Below are 21921 nucleotides of genomic sequence, written 5' to 3' on the forward strand. Positions count from 1 at the left end.
GTTTCCTCCAAAGTGACGCTTGGCATTTAGGCCAAAGAGTTCAATCTTGGTTTCATCAAACCAGATAATCTTGTTTCTCATTGTCTGAGATTCGTTAGGGGCCTTTTGGTAAACTCCAAGTGGGCTGTCGTGTGGCTTTTACTGAGGAGTGGCTTCCGTCTGGCCACTCTACCATAAAGGCCTGATTGGTGGAGTGCTGCAGAGATGTTTGGAAGTTTCTCTCATCACCACAGAGGAACTGCTCTGTCAGTGTGACCATGGAGTTCTTGGTCACCTCCCTGACCAAGGTCTTTCTCCCCCAATTGCTCAGTATGGCCGGGCGTCCAGCTCTAGGAAGAGTCTTGGTGGTTCCAAACTTCTTTAATTTAAGAATGATGGAGGCCATTGTGTTCTTGGGGACCTTCAAAGCTTTTTGTATCCTTCACATATCTGTGCTTTGACACAGTCCTGCCTCGGAGCTCTACGGACAATTCCTTTGACCTCATGGCTTGGTTTTTGATCTGACATGCACTGTCAATTGTGGTACCTTATATAGACAGGTGTGTGCCTTTCCAAATCATGTCCAATCAATTGAATTTACCACAGGTGGACTCCAATCAAGTTGGAGAAACATCTCAAGGATGATCAATGGAAACAGGATGCACCAGAGCTCAATTTCTAGTCTCATAGTAAAGGATCGAAGTACTTTCTAAAAACCTGTTTTCGCTTTGTCACTATGGGGTATTGTGTGTAGATTTCTCTGTGTCCCACAATCACACATTCCAATCTCAATACTACAGACCCAGAAGCAGAGTATTTACAACTGTCATAAACTGTAGAGAAAGAGAGAGGGGGGGGGCTATGATCCTCCCCCCAGGGCACATCATGACACTGTTGACATTGAGACTGGTGTTTTGCGGATACTTCTTAAAGAAGCTGCCAGTTGAGGACTTGTGAGGCGTCTGTTTCTCAAACTAATCACTCTAATGTGCTTGTCCTCTTGCTCAGTTGTGCACGGGGCCTCCCACTCCTCTTTCTATTCTGGTCAGAGCCAGTTTGCGCTGTTCTGTGAAGGGAGTAGTACACAGCGTTGTACGAGATCTTCAGTTTCTTTGCAATTTCTCGCATGGAATAGCGTTAATTTCTCAGAACAGGAATAGACTGACGACTTTCAGAAGAAAGTTATTTGTTTCTGGCCATTTTGAGCCTGTAATCGAACCCACAAATGCTTATGTACCAGATACTCAACCAGTCTAAAGAAGGTCAGTTTTATTGCTTCTTCAAATTCTATAAGTTTTCATCTGTGCTAACATAATTGCAAAATGGTTTTCTAATGATCAATTAGCCTTTTAAAATGATAAACTTGGATTAGCTAGCATAACGTGCCTTTGGAACACAGGAGTGATGGTTGCTAATAATGGGCCTCTGTACGACCTATGTAGATATTCCATTAAAAATCTGCCATTTCCAGCTACAATAGTCATAAACAACTTTCATGTCTAGACTGTATTTCTGATCAATTTGATGTTATTTTAATGGACAAAAAAAATGTATTTATTTAAAAAAAACAAGGACATTTCTAAGTGACCCCAAACTTTTGAACGGTAGTGTATATATTTGTTTGTCCATTTTAGAATAAGGCTGTAACATAACAAAACGTGGAAAAAGTCAAGGGGTCTGAATACGTTCCGAAGTCACTGTATGTTCCAGTGGTCTGGAAGTGAGATCTCTCAGGTCTTCCCTGCTCCATTTCTCATCTCACTGTTTCTGGGATTACCTGGACAGAAATGGCAGGAATGGTCTGGCGTTCTGGATGTCAGACACTTGCCTTACCCAGGTCATTCCTCAGTTTTTTTTATTTAATCTTTATTTAACTAGGCAAGTTAGTTAGGAACAAATTCTTATTTTCAATTTCGGGCCTAGGGCCTAGTTGTTCAGAGGCAGAACCACAGAATCTTACCTTGTCAGCTCGGGGATTCAATCTTGAAACCTTTCGGTTACTAGTCCAACGCTCTAACCACTAGGCTACCTGCCGCATTCCAAGGCATAGGAAGGGCCAGCTGTTCATCTTGGTTCAACCTAAGGGGAAAGAGAAATGGCTTCTTACCGTTACACATAGGAACGGAGTTATGTTCAGGCTCAGATGTACAGTACACACACACACACACACACACACACACACACACACACACACACACACACACACACACACACACACACACACACTTTATCTAATCCCATAGTTATTCAAAGATTGTACAGGAAATCGATTTAAATACCAGACAGATTTACACAAAAGTCTTTGATTGTCTCCCTGATAAAATGTATCAGGAGACTGGAGTATAACAAAATGACAAATCCCCTATGTACTTTCTAAGTAGAAACACATTTATGTGAGTGTAATTAGCTCATGTTCACATCCGCTCGGTCCCTAGATCGAATGGAGAAGTTGACTGAATCTTCGTTCGTCACTCCAGCTGGTGAGGAGGCAAACCAAGTGCAGTAATCAGTATGTAAATCAAACCCACAGCCACTTGACTGGCTGGCTGCACCCAACATCTGCTGCACATATGTCTGACTTCGCCTTAGAGTTAGACTCAGCAACATGGCCAGGGGCTGGTGCCTGGGAGTTGGTCTGGGACCTGGGAGTACCATAGGGGATGGCATAGGTCTGGGGCAGTCATAGGACTCTGGGGACTGGTGTCAGAGACATGGGGCTTGGGCTTTATGTTATGTCAGGTTCTGGTAACGGAACCGGGGCAGCCAGACCATGGGCAACTGCTGTGTATCCAGCATTGGTCTCTCATGCTCACCTGTCTGGTGGTCCTCGGCTTTTTCCCGAGGTGGAAGTACCAGTGTTTTACACCCAGTAGGAGCAGATGCTTCTCAGTGGCAGGCGTAGTTATTCTTACGGCTGGGTAAGTAAGGAGACAGGCTCTTTCAGCGCAGCACCGTGGCAACGTGGGCCACTCGGGAGTTCTGCTTTCCATCCCCGCTCAGCCAATCTGCCTGCCTGCCTGTGACACCTCTCCCCTCCCCTGGGGAATCACGATCTGCAGTGAGATGACGGCGCTGGTGTTGATGGCTGCCGTCTTATCGGCTCTTAAACTTGTTATGGCAAGGAGTCCCCTAAAGTGAACACCCCCTCCCATTCAGCTGAAAAGGTGGCGCGGGAAATTCAAAAAATATTCTTTAGAAATATTTAACTTTCACACATTAACAAGTCCAATACAGCAAATGAAATATAAACATCTTGTTAATCTACCCATCGTGTCCGATTTCTAAAATGTTTTACAGCAAAAACACAACATATATTTATGTTAGATCACCACCAAATTCAAAAACACACAGACATTTTTCACAGCCAAGGATAGAGTCACAAAAGCAGAAATATAGATCAAATGAATCACTAACCTTTGATTATCTCCATCGGATGACACTCATAGGACATCATGTTATACATGTATTGTGTGTTTTGTTCGATAATATGCATATATATGCATATATATAAAAAATCTCAGTTTACATTGGCGCGTTACATGCAGTAATGTTTTGATTCCAAAACATCTGGTGATTTTGCAGAAATACTCACAATAAACATTGAGAAAAGATGCAAGTGTTATTCACAGAATTAAAGATAAACGTATCCTCTATGCAACCGCTGTGTCAGATTTCAAAAAAACTTTACGGAAAAATAATAATCTGAGAACGGCACTCAGAACCCAAAGAAATAGCCGCCATTTTGGTGTCAACAGAAGCTACAATAACACTATAAATATTCACTTACCTTTGAATATCTTCATCAGAAGGAAGTTCCAAGAATCCCAGTTCGACAATAAATGACTGATTTGTTCCATAAAGCCCATCATTTAGCCACTTGTTGTTAGCTTGTTCAGCCCAGCATTCAATCCTCAAAAAGCACAAGCAATTCCTCCAGACAAAAACTCAAAAAGTTCCGTTACAGGTTGTAGAAACAAGTCAAATGATGTATGCAATCCATATTTAGGATGTTTTAAACATTAATCAGCAATAAGGTTCCAACCGAAGAATTTCATTGTCTGAAGAAACGCATTGGAACGGAAGAACACTTTCTCGTGACCGTGCGCAATGAGACCGAGGCTTTCTGCCAGACCACCCACTCAAAGAGCTATTATGAGCCCCTCCTTTATAGTAGAATCATACAACCAGAATCTAAAGACGGTGACATCTTGTGGAAGCCCTAGGAAGTGCATTCTCATCCATATCTAAGCTGGACTTCAAATGGCACTGTTTCCAAAATCGAGGTCTCACTTCCTGTTTGGATTTCTTCTCAGGTTTTTGTCTGCCATATGAGTTCTGTTATACTCACAGACATAATTCAAACAGTTTTAGAAACTTCAGAGTGTTTTCTATCCGCCAGTAATAATAATATGCATATATTCCCATCTGGGAAAGAGTAGGAGGCAGTTTACTCTGGGCACGCCTTTCATCCAAAAGTGAAAATGTTGCCCCCTAGCCCCAACAGGTTTTAACCAACTATGCTATTTTGTTTGTTTTTCTGCATGGTTTGTAACTTATTTTGTACATAATGTTGTTGCTGCTACCATCTCTGATGACCGAAAGAGCTTCTGGACATCAGAACTGCGATCACTCATCTCAAATTGGACAAAAAGTTTTTCTTCATTGAGTCGGATAGGAGGGATATACTACAGACACCCGACCAGGCCCAGATCCCCGTCATTTGCAGGAGAAGGAAACTGAGATATAGTGGAAAAAGATCAGGGTGCCTTGTTAGGATCAGGCGACGTTTGGCTAATCTGCCTTTGCCTTCTGTCCTGACAGCTAACCTTCAATCGCTGGAAAATAAAAGGGACGAACTGAAAGCACATATATCCTACCAACGGGACATTAAAAACTGTAATATCTTATGTTTCACCGAGTCGTGGCTGAACGACGACATTAAGAACATACAGCTGGCGGGTTATACACTATCGGCAGTATAGAACAGCAGCCTCTGGTAAAACACAGGGTGGAGGCCTATGCATATATTTAAGCAACAGCTGGTGCACGATATCTAAGGAAGTCTCAAGGTTTTGCTCACCTGAGGTAGAGTATCTCATGATAAGCTGTAGACCACCCTATCTACTGAGAGTCTTCATCTGTACTTTTTTAAACTGTCTACATACCACCACAGACTGATGCTGGCACCAAAATCACGCTCAATGAACTGTATACCGCCATAAGCAAACAGGAAAATGCTCATCTAGAGGCGGCGCTCCTAGTGGCCAGGGATTTTAATGCAGGGAAACTTAAATAACACATTAAATTAAATATTCATGTGGTCATGTGAAGCAGATGCTAAACTACAGGACTGTTTTACTAGCACAGGCTGGAATATGTTCCGGAATTTTTCAGATGCCATTGAGGAGTACACCACATCAGTCACTGGCTTTATCAATAAGTGCATCGAGGACGTCATCCCCACAGTGACCGTACGTACATACCCCAACCAGAAGCCATGGATTACAGGCAACATTTACTTTGAGCTAAAGGGTAGAGCTGTCGCTTTCAAGGAGCGGGACTCTAACCCAGAAGCTTATAAGAAATCCCGCTATGCCCTCCGATGAACCATCAAACAGGCAAAGAGTCAATATAGGACTAAGATCGAATCGTTATACACCGGCTCCGACGCATGTCGGATGTGGCAGGGCTTGCAAACTATTGCAGACTACAGTACAAAGGGAAGCACAGCCAAGAGCTGCCCAGTGACACGAGCCTACCAGACGAGCTAAATAACTTCTATGCTCGCTTCGAGGCAAGTAACACTGAAACATGCATGAGATCATCAGCTGTTCTGGACAACTGTGTGATCATGCTCTCCGCAGCCGAGGCCGCAGGGCCAGACAGATTACCAGGACGTGTACTCCGAGCATGCGCTGACCAACTGGCAAGTGTCTTCACTGACATTTTCGACCTCTCCCTGTCTGAGTCCGGAATATCAACATGTTACAAGCAGACCACCATAGTCCCTGTGCCCAAGAACACTAAGGTAACCTGCCTAAATGCCTACCGACCTGTAGCACTCACATCTGTAGCCATGAAATGCTTTGAAAGGCTGGTCATGGCTCACATCAACACCATTATCCCAGAAACCCTAGATTCACTCCAATTTACATACCGCACCAACAGATCCACAGATGATGCAATCTCTATTGCACTCCACACTGCCCTTTCACACCTGGACAAAAGGAACACCTACGTGAGAATGCTATTCATTGACGACAGCTCAGCTTTCAACACCATAGTTCCCTCAAAGCTCATCACTAAGCTAAAGACGCTGGGACTAAACGCCTCCCTCTGCAACTGGATCCTGGACTTCCTGACGGGCCGCCCCCAGGTGGTAAGGGTAGGTAACAACACATCCGCCATGCTGATCCTCAACACGGGGGCCCCTCAGGGGTGCGTGCTCAGTTCCCTCCTGTACTCCCTGACTGCATGGCCAGGCACGACTCCAACACCATCATTAAGTTTGTTGATGACACAACATTGGTAGGCCTGATCACCAACAACGATGACACAGCCTGTGTCAGGGACCTGACCGTGTGGTTCCAGGACATCAACCTCTCCCTCAACATGATCAAGACAAAGGAGATGATTGTGGACTACAGGAAAAGGAGGACCAAGCACGCCCTCATTCTCATTGAGGGGGTTGTAGTGGAGCAGTTTGAGAGCTTCAAGTTCCTTGGCATCCACATCACCAACAAACTAACATGGCCCAAGCACACCAAGGCAGACATGAAGAGGGCATGACAAAACCTATTCCCCCTCAGGAGACTGAAAAGATTTGGCATGGGTCCTCATCCTAAAAAGGTTTTAGAGCTGCACCATCGAGAGTATCCTGACAGGTTGCATCACCGCCTGGTATGGCAACTGCTCGGCCTCAGACCGCAAGGCACTACAGAGGGTAGTGCATACGGCCCAGTACATCACTGTGGCCAAGCTTCCTGCCATCCAGGATCTCTTTACCAGGCAGTGTCAGAGGAAGGCCCAGCCACCCTAGTGATAGACTGTTCTCTCTGCTCCCGCACGGCAAGCGGTTCCGGAGCACCAAGTCTTGGTCCAAGAGGCTTCTACCCTCAAGCCATAAGTCCTGAACAGCTAATCAAGTGGCTAGCCAGACTATTTGCATTGCCCCCCTCATTCTACGCAGTTGCTTCTCTGTTATTATCTATGCATATTCACTTTAATAACTCTCCCTACATGTACATATTACCTGAATTACCTTGACACCAGTGCCCCTGCACATTGACTCTGTACCGGTACCCCCTGTATATAGACCCGCTATTGTTATTTACTGCTGCTCTTTAATTATTTGTTGTTCTTATCTCTTGCCTTTTTTTAGGTTATTTCTTAAAACTGCATTGTTGGTTAAGGGCTTGTAAGTAAGCATTTCACTGTAAAGTCTAGCTAGACCTGTTGTATCCAGAAGTCCATGCTGGAAGGGAGGAGAAGAAGGAGTAGAGAGTCACCCTTCTCTGGATGTGGGAGTAGACTGATCATTAGAAGAGACCAGAGAGAGCGAGAGAGGAGGGAAAGAAAGCAGGATAGACCGAATGTAAACTAATTAGCAGGAGGGTTTAAAAATAAAAGTCTGTTGACTTTCTCCTGCCCTGTGGAGGCTAGTTTGCTCTGGGCCAGTTCTATACTTATCTGTGTTCTCAAACACACACTCACAGTCAGGTCAGGTACTGTATGCCGTGCAGGGACGTTTATCTGTCTGCAGTGCTATTCTGATTCTGTTCCCTCACGTCCCATGCAAGGTGCTCCAACAGCTCAAAATGCTGCCATCAACTATCCTAAAAGCAAGTGTTCTAGATGTACAGTAGCATCATCTCCAAAGCTCTCTTTTTTTGGCGGTAAAAATCTCCCTTTAATCTTCTATGAGTGTGTATTTGTGTACTGAATGCGAGTGTGTTTGTCTTCATGATTGGTTCCAGTGTTTACTCCTAGGAAGATGCTGAGAGCAGACTCTTTCTTGTCTCTGTCACCCAGTCAGATTGGAATGTGTTGTCTTGATGTCACATCGCCATCCCTCCTGTCTCTTTCCTAACACAAAGCAGTGACATGTCAAGTCCCTGTTCCTCTCACTATGGGGACAATGACCGGGGGTCTATTTTTTTACAATCCTCCAGCTAAGCCTTCCTAGGAAAACAAAGTGGCAAAAATCTTTATTGAAAGTTGAGGAAAAGTAGAAGAAACAGAAGAAAGTGACTCGGTGGCAGACAGTCGTGTAACAACGTTGACAGGCACAGCCGTGTAACAACGTTGACAGGCACAGTCGTGTAACAACGTTGACAGGCACAGCCGTGTAACAACGTTGACAGGCACAGCTGTGTAACAACGTTGACAGGCACAGCTGTGTAACAACGTTGACAGGCACAGCCGTGTAACAAAGCTGACAGGCACAGTCGTGTAACAACGTTGACAGGCACAGCCGTGTAACAAAGCTGACAGGCACAGTCGTGTAACAACGTTGACAGGCACAGCCGTGTAACAACGTTGACAGGCACAGTCGTGTAACAACGTTGACAGGCACAGCCGTGTAACAACGTTGACAGGCACAGCTGTGTAACAACGTTGACAGGCACAGCCGTGTAACAAAGCTGACAGGCACAGTCGTGTAACAACGTTGACAGGCACAGCCGTGTAACAAAGCTGACAGGCACAGTCGTGTAACAACGTTGACAGGCACAGCCGTGTAACAACGTTGACAGGCACAGCTGTGTAACAAAGCTGACAGGCACAGTCGTGTAACAACGTTGACAGGCACAGCCGTGTAACAACGTTGACAGGCACAGCCGTGTAACAACGTTGACAGGCACAGCTGTGTAACAAAGCTGACAGGCACAGTCGTGTAACAACGTTGACAGGCACAGCTGTGTAACAAAGCTGACAGGCACAGTCGTGTAACAACGTTGACAGGCACAGCTGTGTAACAAAGCTGACAGGCACAGCCGTGTAACAACGTTGGCAGGCACAGCTGTGTAACAAAGCTGACAGGCACAGCTGTGTAACAAAGCTGACAGGCACAGCCGTGTAACAACGTTGGCAGGCACAGCTGTGTAACAACGTTGACAGGCACAGCTGTGTAACAAAGCTGACAGGCACAGCTGTGTAACAAAGCTGACAGGCACAGCTGTGTAACAAAGCTGACAGGCACAGCCGTGTAACAAAGCTGACAGGCACAGCCGTGTAACAACGTTGACAGGCACAGCTGTGTAACAAAGCTGACAGGCACAGCCGTGTAACAACGTTGACAGGCACAGCTGTGTAACAACGTTGACAGGCACAGCTGTGTAACAAAGCTGACAGGCACAGCTGTGTAACAAAGCTGACAGGCACAGCCGTGTAACAAAGCTGACAGGCACAGCCGTGTAACAACGTTGACAGGCACAGCTGTGTAACAACGTTGACAGGCACAGCCGTGTAACAAAGCTGACAGGCACAGCAGTGGAACAACGTTGACAGGCACAGCCGTGTAACAACGTTGACAGGCACAGCAGTGGAACGAAGCTGACAGACACAGCAGTGGAACAACGTTGACAGGCACAGCTGTGGAACAACGTTGACAGGCACAGCAGTGGAACGAAGCTGACAGACACAGGAGTGGAACAACGTTGACAGGCACAGCAGTGGAACAACGTTGACAGGCACAGCAGTGGAACGAAGCTGACAGGCACAGCAGTGGAACAACGTTGACAGGCACAGCAGTGGAACAAAGCTGACAGGCACAGCAGTGGAACAACGTTGACAGGCACAGCAGTGGAACAAAGCTGACAGGCACAGCAGTGGAACAAAGCTGACAGGCACAGCAGTGGAACAACGTTGACAGGCACAGCAGTGGAACGAAGCTGACAGGCACAGTCGTGTAACAACGTTGACAGGCACAGCAGTGGAACGAAGCTGACAGACACAGGAGTGTAAACAAAGCTGACAGACACAGCAGTGTAACAAAGCTGACAGCGGTGTTAATCCCATATCTCCAGAGCGTGCCAGGACAGGCAGTGGGGCTTCACATAGATGCTTATAGTACAGTACATACCACACTGACAGACAGAGAGAGAGAGAAAGACAGAGAAAATAGAGAGAAGATGAGAGAGCGAGACAATGGGAGAAAAAAGGGAGAGGGAGATTGAATGAAGAATCGAGAGATTGAGGAAGAGAATTGTGAGAGAGAGGCAGTGAGGGAGAGAGGGGGTAAGAGAAAATCCCTCTCTCTTTGTGTAGTGGTCCAGGCCATTACAGGGAGATTAGCCTTGGCAAGGCTGAATGCAGAACAGAGAGGATGCTGGGAGCTGTCCAATCCAAACTCATTACACTTGTTTTGGGAAGAGATGGAAATAACTATTATTATACACATAATAAATCACATTAGTAGTGCATAGTGCAGTGGAGTTCCAGTCATAGCCCAGGGAAGAGGAGAGAATCACTCAAGATGGAACAGCATGTTGACTGAGATTTATAACGATGGTCAGTTTAGAGCACATTTAATGGATTTGATCTCCTTATTTCTGCTCAAAAGGGGAGGATGTTTCTTCTTGTTAGCATTACGTTCAACAGTTGACTTGTACAGCAGAATCTATTGTTTGTGGCTAAGCTCACTTGTGTAATCTCCTGGTATGTGGCTAGGCTAATACAACCTCTCCTGGTCTGTGGCTAGGCTAATAGAACCTCTCCTGGTCTGTGGCTAGGCTAATACAACCTCTGCTGGTATGTGGCTAGGCTAATACAATTCCTGTTTTGTGGCTAAGCAAATAAAAACCTATCCTGGTCTGTGGCTAGGCTAGTCTTTATTAGCTCAGAGGTACGCCCCCCTCTCAGCTGATCAGCCTGCATTCCTCACTGCCTGTCCATGTATGGGTAAGAGGAGAGCATGGCAGAGAGTAAGAGAGAGCTGCTGAGATGAGATGGACACACTGCTGCTTAGTCAACCATCCCTTTCCATCCTCTCTGGTTGAAATCAAACATTCCAAATATGCTCGTTATTAAAGCATCAAGTGGGAATTTAATTTGTTCAAACCAATTTCCATATGACTTACTTGACAGAAAGAGGGTGGTTAATCATCAAATAGGCGTACAGGTTCTCTTCTCACACGTTGTGCTTTGATCAAAATAACTCTCACCCTTAATAAATACTGAAATGAAATAAATACTTTCAGTTGACTGATGTTATAACTATATATAACCTGGTGAGCCAATCTTGTTGTGTTCTGGAGGGACTGTGATGTCAACTCCCTCAGCCTCTGTCCAGGGACTGAGACAGGGGTATGGGATGTCTGTGAAAGCTCTCCAACAGAGACAGACAAGACAGAGACAAGATAAAAGAGTTTAGGAGAGGCCCTGAAATTATAGTCTGTACATCAGCCCTCTCTGCTCCCCCCTTCCATCTCCTCTCTCTCTCTTTATACACACACCTTTGAGTGTGTGCCAACGACCAAAATAGATATCATGTTGCTATGTCACTACAGAGGCTTTGTATTTACTCATCGGCTTTCTCTCCATCTCTCGCTCTCTCTCCCCCCATCTCTCTCCCTCTCCTTCTCCCCCCTCTCTCTTCCTTTTTCTTTTCACATCTCACTCTTTCTTCTCTCTCTCTCCCCTCCTCTCTATATACCCCTCATGACTGAAGACTTTGGCCTTTTCAGAAAAATAAGGAAAAGTTTCCTGTGCAGTTATGTCTCAGGCCATTTAGTTTGGTTTAGCTTTTTTTGTTTTAAAAAGCCTTGCTTATCTCTGTTCTTCTATTGTTAATTGGCTAAGTAATTGTTGAGGGCAGATTTTTGGGGTTACAGCATAATTACACAGGCCTAGCTTGATTTACCACAGAAGTTTCCTGGCAACAGGAAAGGGAACTGAGATAACATTACTACAGCATTCAGATAACATGTCCTCCGTGTTGAGGGGATATCCTTACTCAAAGAAAAGTGTTGAGCATATTCCCATCATTGTCTGTGTACACAAATGCACTGTTGGCATAGGAAACATATGACCAAGACATTTTCGAAGGTACAGTCATTATTATGCGTTGACTGAATGCCAAGTGTATCACTGTGGTGTGTGTGTGTTTTTGTGAGTGTGAGTGTGAGTGTGTGTGTGTGTGTGTGTGTGTGTGTGTGTGTGTGTGTGTGTGTGTGTGTGTGTGTGTGTGTGTGTGTGTGTGTGTGTGTGTGTGTGTGTGTGTGTGTGTTCAGTGCCTGGCAGTGGTACCAGTGTGAGACTTGTCTGTATGCCAGGCAAACACAGGTTTCCTCTAGAGAGTGTCATGTTTTTGTTGATCGTCTCTGTGAAATCTCCTCAGGACTTTTCCTAGGACACTCACAATCCAAAGCTGTCCTAAAATCGTAATAACGCAGCAGAATACGGAATGTTGATCCATTGTGTACGGATTTATTTCTGTACAGACAAGACAGACAAGACAGACAGACAGACAGACAGACAGACAGACAGACAGACAGACAGACAGACAGACAGACAGACAGGGACAGACAGACAGACAGACAGACAGACAGACAAGACAGACAGACAGACAGACAGACAGACAGACAGACAGACAGACAGACAGGGACAGACAGACAGACAGACAGACAGACAGACAGACAGGGACAGACAGACAGACAGACAGACAGACAGACAGACAGACAGGGACAGACAGACAGACAGACAGACAGACAGACAGACAGACAGGGACAGACAGACAGACAGACAGACAGACAGACAGACAGACAGACAGACCTCCCTGGCCCTGCTCTTTAGACTGAGTGTCTCCCCGTCCCACTGGCGCTTCACTAGGAATATATTTCAGGATGTTGACTGGACTGCTTGACGACTGTTGGGCTATTTTCAAACACCCCACACACAGTTCATCCACTGAGTCACACGAACACGAAAATGCATGCACAGACACACCCACACAAACTAACACAAAAAGACACACACAAGCTCACATGCTCACACGCACACCCATACACACATACTTTCCTGCTGTGCTGTCAGAACCTGACCTCGTTGACCTCCTAGTTGACCTTTGGGTTCGCTTCCAGATTTAGCGGCTGTAGGGCCCCATTTTATTTATTTTTATTTTTTATTTCACCTTTATTTAACCAGGTAGGCTAGTTGAGAACAAGTTCTCATTTACAACTGCGACCTGGCCAAGATAAAGCATAGCAGTGTGAACAGACAACACAGTTACACATGGAGTAAACAATTAACAAGTCAATAACACAGTAGAAAAAAAAAGAAAAAAAAGGAGAGTCTATATACATTGTGTGCAAAAGGCATGAGGAGGTAGGCGAATAATTAACATTTTGCAGATTAACACTGGAGTGATAAATGATCAGATGGTCATGTACAGGTAGAGATACTGGTGTGCAAAAGAGCAGAAAAGTACATAAATAAAAACAGTATGGGGATGAGGTAGGTAAATTGGGTGGGCTATTTACCGATAGACTATGTACAGCTGCAGCGATCGGTTAGCTGCTCAGATAGCAGATGTTTGAAGTTGGTGAGGGAGATAAAAGTCTCCAACTTCATGTCAGGTCAACCGTTTTGGACTTCAGGAGAGAGAGGCACTGCTAACATATTCCCCCAAAAGATAATCTCTTTAAGTGTTTTTTCAACATTGTTACTCCTATTATTTAAACATTGACTGTTGAGCTGCAGGTGGGCTAGCAGCAGCTTTAGTTGGGCTCAGCTTTAGTCTCAGGATTAAACGTAGGCTTGCTTCCTCTCTTGATGTCCTTTTCCTGTACTGATTAGAGTTTGTGGTAATGTCGTAGAAAGAGAGAGAGAGAGAGAGAGTGATTTGTTTTCTAAGACAGAGGAGTGATCCGTCTAGCGAAACCATTGTCTTTCTTTCTTCACTCTAAGTGACTGCAATAACATCCCCCTGCTGTGATGTTGTTTCCTGTCCTTAACCTCCTTTCCTTCCTCGCTTCTCCAGCCCTGGCATATGCCACTGCCCTGGAGCCAGACCACGCCCACGGCTGTACCCATGGCAGCTGTTACCCGGCAACAGGAGACCTGTTGGTGGGCCGTGAGAAGAGCCTGAAGGCATCATCTACATGCGGCTCCAGGAAGAAAGACCCCTACTGCATCGTCAGTCACTTACAGGTGTGTGTGTGGGTCTCCAACATCCTCTCACTCCCCCTACCTCTCTCTGTCCTGAGCTTCAGTTCGACCTCTGACCTGTGTCACCTCTGACCCCTGTAGGATGAGAAGAAATGTTTCCAGTGTGACTCTCGCCGCCCATATGATCCTGTCTACAACACCATCAGTCACCGCATTGAGAACGTCATCACCACGTTCAAACCACACCGCAAGAAGTCATGGTGGCAGTCGGAGAATGGTGAGAATTGAGATTGCATTCATAGAGGTTGCAATTATATCCATGTTTAAATAGTGAACCTTTGATTTTATGAGAAGCAGTGTTAAAACAGATTTGTCGTCTATTTGTGTCCCCTGCCTTCGGTTACATGACATACCCCCAACATGCAGCTGTCAGTGGTATGAACTCATACAGAATCCATATCATCTGTATTATTAGAGGCCTAATCTTGGTTACTACTATTAATAACAGGTCTGTTCAGAGACCGAGAAAGAGAGGGGAGAGTGGAAGAGGGAGAGATCATGAGTGGATCATAAAAGGAAGCAGTAGTGAGAGGGTGAGATATGGGGGAGAGAGATGGGGCCGACGATCCTGGAAGCCACAGTGCGTCCTTACAGTGAGTTCTGGTAGCTCTGTTCTGAAGGGCCTTCAAAGCCCAGAGGTCCATGGCCTCCATCACACTAAATCACCCTCTGTTCTCTGTAGTAGCCTACTTTACTCTGCCTGGACCGGACCCAGACCAGCCACAGGCCCACAGCTGTTTGTATGGGGATAATAACAGTGCAGGCTGTACCCTGGCACGTCAACAAAGGGAGGAACGAGAAAGAGAAGAGAGGAAAGGAAAGGAGGGTGGGGAGGGACGGAAGGGGTCAGAGGAAGATTGGGAGCCGGAGAGAAAGAGTGAGAGAAAGAGTGAGAGGGTGTACATTGAGGGAGGGATAGAAAATTAGATTTGGAGAATGGATTTCAAGACACCAGCTGAGCAATTCTCCTTCTTCATTGTTAATACAGAGCCCACATCACTGCAAACAAAAGCCCCATTTCAGGTCTATTTCTGAGTGATTGACTACTGTGGACCAGTATAGCACTGCCTGTACTCTATGTCGAACACTGAGAGGTGGGGGACAGGGAACAGTCACTATTTTTACTCCCAGTCTCCATGGCGTTTCTAGCAGGGCTTTAGAGTATGTGACATGGAGCACAGTGGGCTGCTTGTGCTACATGTGTGTAGACCACTGTCCCTGTGTCCCTCTGGTGTGAGGCCCCTTCCTTCACTTAGTTCCTTAAGGGCTTGGAGTGGAAGGCTAGGTTGGGTGGGTACCTTATCCACTGTTCTGTAGAGCAGCTTGTGCCACTTCTACTCTGTTTGAAGTGGTACTAAGTAGGCTACTAGAAGGATGTGCGAGTGGGTTGTTTCCGTTAGTAGAGTGTACCAGTTACTAATTGCTCTCCGTTAGCCAAGCCTCACAACAGCGGTAATGGGAGAAACACAAATTAAACTATTTGCTGTGACCCCTCTCCCACTCTCCAGTTCTATCTCTGTTTCCCTTCCTTTGCCCTTTCCCTCTCTTTGCTTCTCTCTCCTCCTCATTCTTCCTCTCCTCCAACTTGACTCATTGGCTCTAGCACACCCTGCCTCTCCTTTCCCCTGCCTCCGTTTCCTTCCTGATTAGCCTTTCGTTAAGGAGTGCAGGTTATGGTTCACAGCCTACAGCACAGACCCAATGGCCGAAATCCAGTTTGACCTCTTACTCACCAATGTGTCCCTGTGTGTATTTACACTGTGTGTGTGTCAGGTTGGTTTATGATTGCATGAATCTTCAGAAGATTTGTGAGACTCTCTCTCTGTTATTTCCAGAGTCTTTTTTATTTTATTGTGTTACTTTTCCACAGGCCTGGCTCCCATCACACCACACCACAGCCTGCCTGAGGGGTAGATAGCTAGTGATGTTAATGTTGAGGTGCCAACCCTGGAAGCTGTACTCTGTCATTACCTCTCTCGTTTTTTCATGTGCAGAGTTACGATTTTTACTGTTGTCTTCCTGCTGTTTGTATTCACTTCAGACTACATTTGGAGATGGGGAAAGGATCCTCAAACACTTAGCTTTATGAGCATGTGTTTAGGGTGTTCTCAGAGATTTCCCTTTGAGCTACGTTGTGGCATATAGACATTTCTGACGGGACTATTTACTGTGGTTATTATGTTATTTATATGCTGTAGCAGTTAAATGTTCCAACTGCTAGAAGGGGACAGAAGGCAGAACCCCCTACACTACTATTGGAACTTCAGACTTCTTCTCTACCAATTCATTGTGAATAATGGCCCAACTCGAGTGGTTCTAAAGGATGGATCATGCTCAGGAAGTGTGTGGGATTACCCATGTGGACGACCACATCTCCAGCCAAGACGAGAATGCTTTTTCCTGTTCAGATGCCATTACTCAAGCCAAGAGACGGACAGGGGCATCCTTCACAGCTGGTAGTTGAGTTATCACTGGTGAAAACACGGGTTTGCATTTCTTGTAACAGACAGATTGACAGGTTGATTGAGTGCACACATTATAGATGTAATAGCAACAACATAAAGCTTGACATGCCCTCTCTCATCCTTTCTCTCTCTCCCTCCATCCCTCTCGTTTTGTCTTCAGGAAAGCCTGATGTCTTCATTCAGCTGGACCTTGAGGCAGAATTCCATTTTACTCATCTTATCATGATCTTCAAGGTTAGACATAGAGCACTTAGTAAACCTTAGACCAGGGGTCTCCAACTTTTTCTATCATGACAGCTACTTAATAAACATGTCACTAGCTACGGCTCTTTAGTGTACAAGAGAAAGTAGTGCACTGTATTGTCTGTCAATATACCTGGTAAAATAATGATTAATAAACAACTAACGGGGCCCTATAAAATCTGTTATTTCTTCCCCAAATGATGTTTTGTTTTGTATTACAGTTATTCATAGAGAAACAGCGAAATTGGATATTCTAAGTTGATGTCAATGCTTAAATCACATCAGAATACTTTGTCTAATTCCCCTTTTTTCCCCCATTTCTGTCAACCCACAAGATGGTTATCATATCAACTGGCTACACATGGAGTGATGGACAAACGCCTGCACCACACAGACAGAAAGAGGCAATATTGCTGGAAATTAATTGGCAGATAGTGTTAGGTTGGTCTTTTTAAGCCATTAGTGGCTAACCAGGGGTGGGATAATGTCAATGTTCAGTTAGATAGTAGCTTGGAGCTTGTGGTGTCGGGATACTTGTGAGATTTGTTTATGACAGTTTGTGGTGGAACACATGAAAATTGCATGTACTTTCAGAATTGTTTGGCGAGCTACTCATATGTGGTAGCTCACGATCAACCTGTTGGAGACCCCTGCCTTAAACAGTGTGTCAAATCTATGCAGTATATAAACATTTTCTGTGTCTTCAAATGAGCAACAACACACATCACATCCCTCTCCTGGCACACAGACATTTCGCCCAGCAGCCATGGTGATTGAGCGATCGGCAGATTTTGGACGTAACTGGCAGGTGTACCGCTACTTTGCCTACGACTGTGCCTCGGTCTTCCCCGGGGTATCTAAGGGACCCCTACGCAAAGTAGACGACGTCATCTGTGAGTCGCGCTACTCTGACATCGAGCCGTCCACAGAGGGAGAGGTGAGTCTGATAGTTAAGAGGGATTTATCCCTAGCCAATGACCACAAGACATTGGAAAGATGTTGAAAATACTTATTTTTGGTTGAAAAGACACATTTGTTTGAATAGACATTGAAAATGTGTCATTTCAATGTGTTGTGCTGACTAGGTTACTACAGTTGTACACATACATTAAAATGGCATTCAACCACCTGTCCTGTCCCTCTTCTTCCTCCAGGCAATCTACAGAGTTCTGGACCCTGCCATCCACATTGAGGACCCCTACAGCCCCAACATTCAGAGTAAGATACACTCACCAGTCACCACAACTAGCAACCACTTCCCCCCCCCATGTTAAGCCAAACTCACACCGCTGACATGATACAGTGACTGCCACCCTACCGTATAATTTCAGTACAGCACAACACCTAAACAGAATGGCACATGACAGTCTGCGCTCTGAAGCCTAGCGGGATGTGAAGACCAGCTGCTCTCTCTCCCCCACACAAGCTGTCCCTTCTATTTTGACTGGTATGACTTCACCGTTTCCCCAGGAGTAAGAGCAGCCTTCCCTAAGTAGTGACAGGGGAGGTTCTGTTCTTAATAAAACCAAGGTATGGATTGACCCTGACCCTTAACCTGGATGTTCCATGTTGTCCAGACAGACACTCTGAATGAGTAGCTAGCACACTGCCATGCTCATTACTGCCCTGCACTTGTTTAAGGGAACCTTAGACTGTGTCACTCATTAGTGCACCCTTAAGGTACATCTAATGGGAGCTCTCAAATCAAAATGTATTTGTCACATGCGCCGAATACAACAGGTGTAGTAGACCTTACAGTGAAATTCTTACTTACAAGCCCGTAACAAACAACGCAGTTTTAAGTGTTAAGTATTTTTTTTTTTAGATAAGTAAAAAACAAATAATTAAAGAGCAGCAGTAAAATAACAATAGCGAGGCTATATACAGGAGGTACTGGTACAGAGTCAATATGCCGGGGTACAGGTTAGTCGAGGTAATTGATGTAATATGTACATGTAGGTAGAGGTAATGCAATGAATATTCAGGGAGAAAAAGGTGTAGAGTCACGCACAGAGCACGGCAGATGTTTATCAAGCGTCCGCAGAAATCGTGGCCACAGGCAGGCAATGGTCAAACACAGGTATGCAGTCAAAAACAAACAATAATTCACAACCATGTAAACAGAAAGAAGTGAACTAAATAGGGAGCTGATGAGACCAGGTGAGAAATGAACACAGGTGAAATCAATGAACAAAAATGAAAGACAGGGCTACGGTCCAGAACACAAAGAAACAGGGCTACGTTCCAGAACACAAAGAAACAGGGCTACGTTCCAGAACACAAAGAAACAGGGCTACGTTCCAGAACACAAAGAAACAGGGCTACGTTCCAGAACACAAAGAAACAGGGCTACGTTCCAGAACACAAAGAAACAGGGCTACGTTCCAGAACACAAAGAAACAGGGCTACGTTCCAGAACACAAAGAAACAGGGCTACGGTCCAGAACACAAAGAAACAGGGCTACGTTCCAGAACACAAAGAAACAGGGCTACGTTCCAGAACACAAAGAAACAGGGCTACGTTCCAGAACACAAAGAAACAGGGCTACGTTCCAGAACACAAAGAAACAGGGCTACGTTCCAGAACACAAAGAAACAGGGCTACGTTCCAGAACACAAAGAAACAGGGCTACGTTCCAGAACACAAAGAAACAGGGCTACGTTCCAGAACACAAAGAAACAGGGCTACGTTACAGAACACAAAGAAACAGGGCTACGTTCCAGAACACAAAGAAACAGGGCTACGTTCCAGAACAAAGAAATAGGGCTACGGTCCAGAACACAAAGAAACAGGGCTACGTTCCAGAACACAAAGAAACAGGGCTACGTTCCAGAACACAAAGAAACAGGGCTACGTTCCAGAACACAAAGAAACAGGGCTACGGTCCAGAACACAAAGAAACAGGGCTACGTTCCAGAACACAAAGAAACAGGGCTACGTTCCAGAACACAAAGAAACAGGGCTACGTTCCAGAACACAAAGAAACAGGGCTACGTTCCAGAACACAAAGAAACAGGGCTACGTTCCAGAACACAAAGAAACAGGGCTACGTTCCAGAACACAAAGAAACAGGGCTACGTTCCAGAACACAAAGAAACAGGGCTACGTTCCAGAACACAAAGAAACAGGGCTACGTTCCAGAACACAAAGAAACGGGGCTACGTTCCAGAACACAAAGAAACGGGGCTACGTTCCAGAACACAAAGAAACAGGGCTACGTTCCAGAACACAAAGAAACAGGGCTACGTTACAGAACACAAAGAAACAGGGCTACGTTCCAGAACACATAGAAACAGGGCTACGGTCCAGAACACAAAGAAACAGGGCTACGTTCCAGAACACAAAGAAACAGGGCTACGTTCCAGAACACAAAGAAACAGGGCTACGTTCCAGAACACAAAGAAACAGGGCTACGTTCCAGAACACAAAGAAACAGAACACAAGGTTGACTAAGAAAAGAAAAGCAGAACCTTACAGGTAAAGTGACTATGCATAGATAAAGAGCTCTCACTCTGTATCGGCTTTAGCTCGGGTTTGACAGAGAGACACATTTTGAGGGGGTTTAGTAATTAAAGTGCTGAAACCTGATGTGTTCCTGCTGTAAAGGAGGCAGTTTAATCTGCTAGTGTGCCACAGAATATCGACATGGAGGGAGGATGTCTGAGAGGAGGGAGTTAAAATGAAGCCTGGATGTCGGGTGTATACCGTTACAGAATGCCTATGATTTAGTTTGAGCACTTTCCAATGCAGAGCTCATCCACAGCTAGAGAGTTTAAAGACGGACGGCTCTGTCCTGATAGAGGTAATCCTGTCAGGGAAGTTGGGGGAGCTGTTAGCAGGAGGTACATTAGTATGTTAATAATAACAATGAAATGACTTTGCCAGTGGCTTGACTGATACTCATAAGAGTTGGACATGGCATATTGTGGCCCTGGCAACAGCCTGATATTCCCCAAAGTCCTGTGGAACAGTGGAACTTATTGTCCCACTGGTTTGTGAGAAAGGGAGTGGTGTTTTTCCTGTCAAGGTCTAGAGAACAGGGCCCTTCTGTGTGTGAGAAAGGATACGCTCAGATAACAGAGGCCAGGAGTACTGATAGGGCCCGGATTTGAGGCTGCTCTGCCGCTCTCCCCTCTCTCTCATTTTCAGTGTAGAAGAATATAACAGAGGAACTCCACTAATCTCTTTCTATGTTCTTCTCTAACATTAGTTGAATGAAACAATAACTCCTGCACTGTATGTGAGTCAAATGAAGGTAGGTAATGGAAGTAACAACACAAAGAATACTAAGTGTTTCTTAGGAGTACAGTGAAGGTAGCCGCCCCCAAAACACCGCTTTTTCGCATAGAGGTGTGACTTGTTCTCCATTTGTTTGTGTTGAACCACTGTGTGGAGAGAGATAAGCACTAAGTGGAGAGAGAGAGAGTGCTGATTGATTCCACATGCTGTCTGCAGCGCATCTCTCTCTAGTCTGTAGGGGTAAGATGAGCCATTGGGGAAAATCCGTTTTTTTGGACCTAACTTGCTTTCCACTCTTCCATGTGGTTTCTTCCTTCATAGACTCCATGAAGTGATGACCTCTTCATAAATATTTGGTCAAATTATACATTTTGTGTATTGTTTCCTAGTGAACAGCTGGAATGTGACTGACAGCAGGGAATGTTCTGTGCACAGTAGCAACCTACCGCCCCTCTGTGAGAGTTTATCAAGGGTGCGTCCCAAATGGCACCTGATTCTCTTTCTAGTGCACTACTGTTGACCAGGGCCCATAAGGCTCTGGTCAAAAGTAGTGCAGTATTTAGGAAATAGGGTACCATTTGGGACGCAACTCAAGTCTCCTAACAACACCCTCCATGCCCCTTTCAGTCCCCCCCCCCCCCCCCCCCCCCCCGGCCCCCTTCAGCGATGTCATGCTCGGCTGGCCTTGACTTCTTCCTTTTACGGGGGAGAGTGTCTCTGCTTATGTCTGTGGTGGGGGTTGGGGTTAATGGATAATTAATGGTGTATCTGGAACCTTTCCTTTTGACTTTGAAGTATTCATTTGGATGTTCAAATAGCTTGTTGTAT

General features: G+C 45.4%; 1 protein-coding gene across 1 annotated transcript in view; it reads left to right on the plus strand.

The window, feature by feature from the left end:
- LOC139416490 (laminin, beta 2 (laminin S)) overlaps window positions 1-21921 on the plus strand; it is a 45806-nt gene that overhangs the window by 7616 nt on the left and 16269 nt on the right. The window contains exons 3-7 of the mRNA XM_071165130.1: window positions 13958-14127; window positions 14227-14362; window positions 16771-16844; window positions 17602-17790; window positions 18008-18071. Of these exons, the coding sequence (XP_071021231.1) occupies window positions 13958-14127; window positions 14227-14362; window positions 16771-16844; window positions 17602-17790; window positions 18008-18071 (633 nt within the window). The remainder of the gene's footprint in view (window positions 1-13957; window positions 14128-14226; window positions 14363-16770; window positions 16845-17601; window positions 17791-18007; window positions 18072-21921) is intronic.

The sequence above is a fragment of the Oncorhynchus clarkii genome, chromosome 9 (genome assembly GCF_045791955.1).
Source record: "Oncorhynchus clarkii lewisi isolate Uvic-CL-2024 chromosome 9, UVic_Ocla_1.0, whole genome shotgun sequence".
Taxonomy (NCBI): Eukaryota; Metazoa; Chordata; class Actinopteri; order Salmoniformes; family Salmonidae; genus Oncorhynchus; species Oncorhynchus clarkii.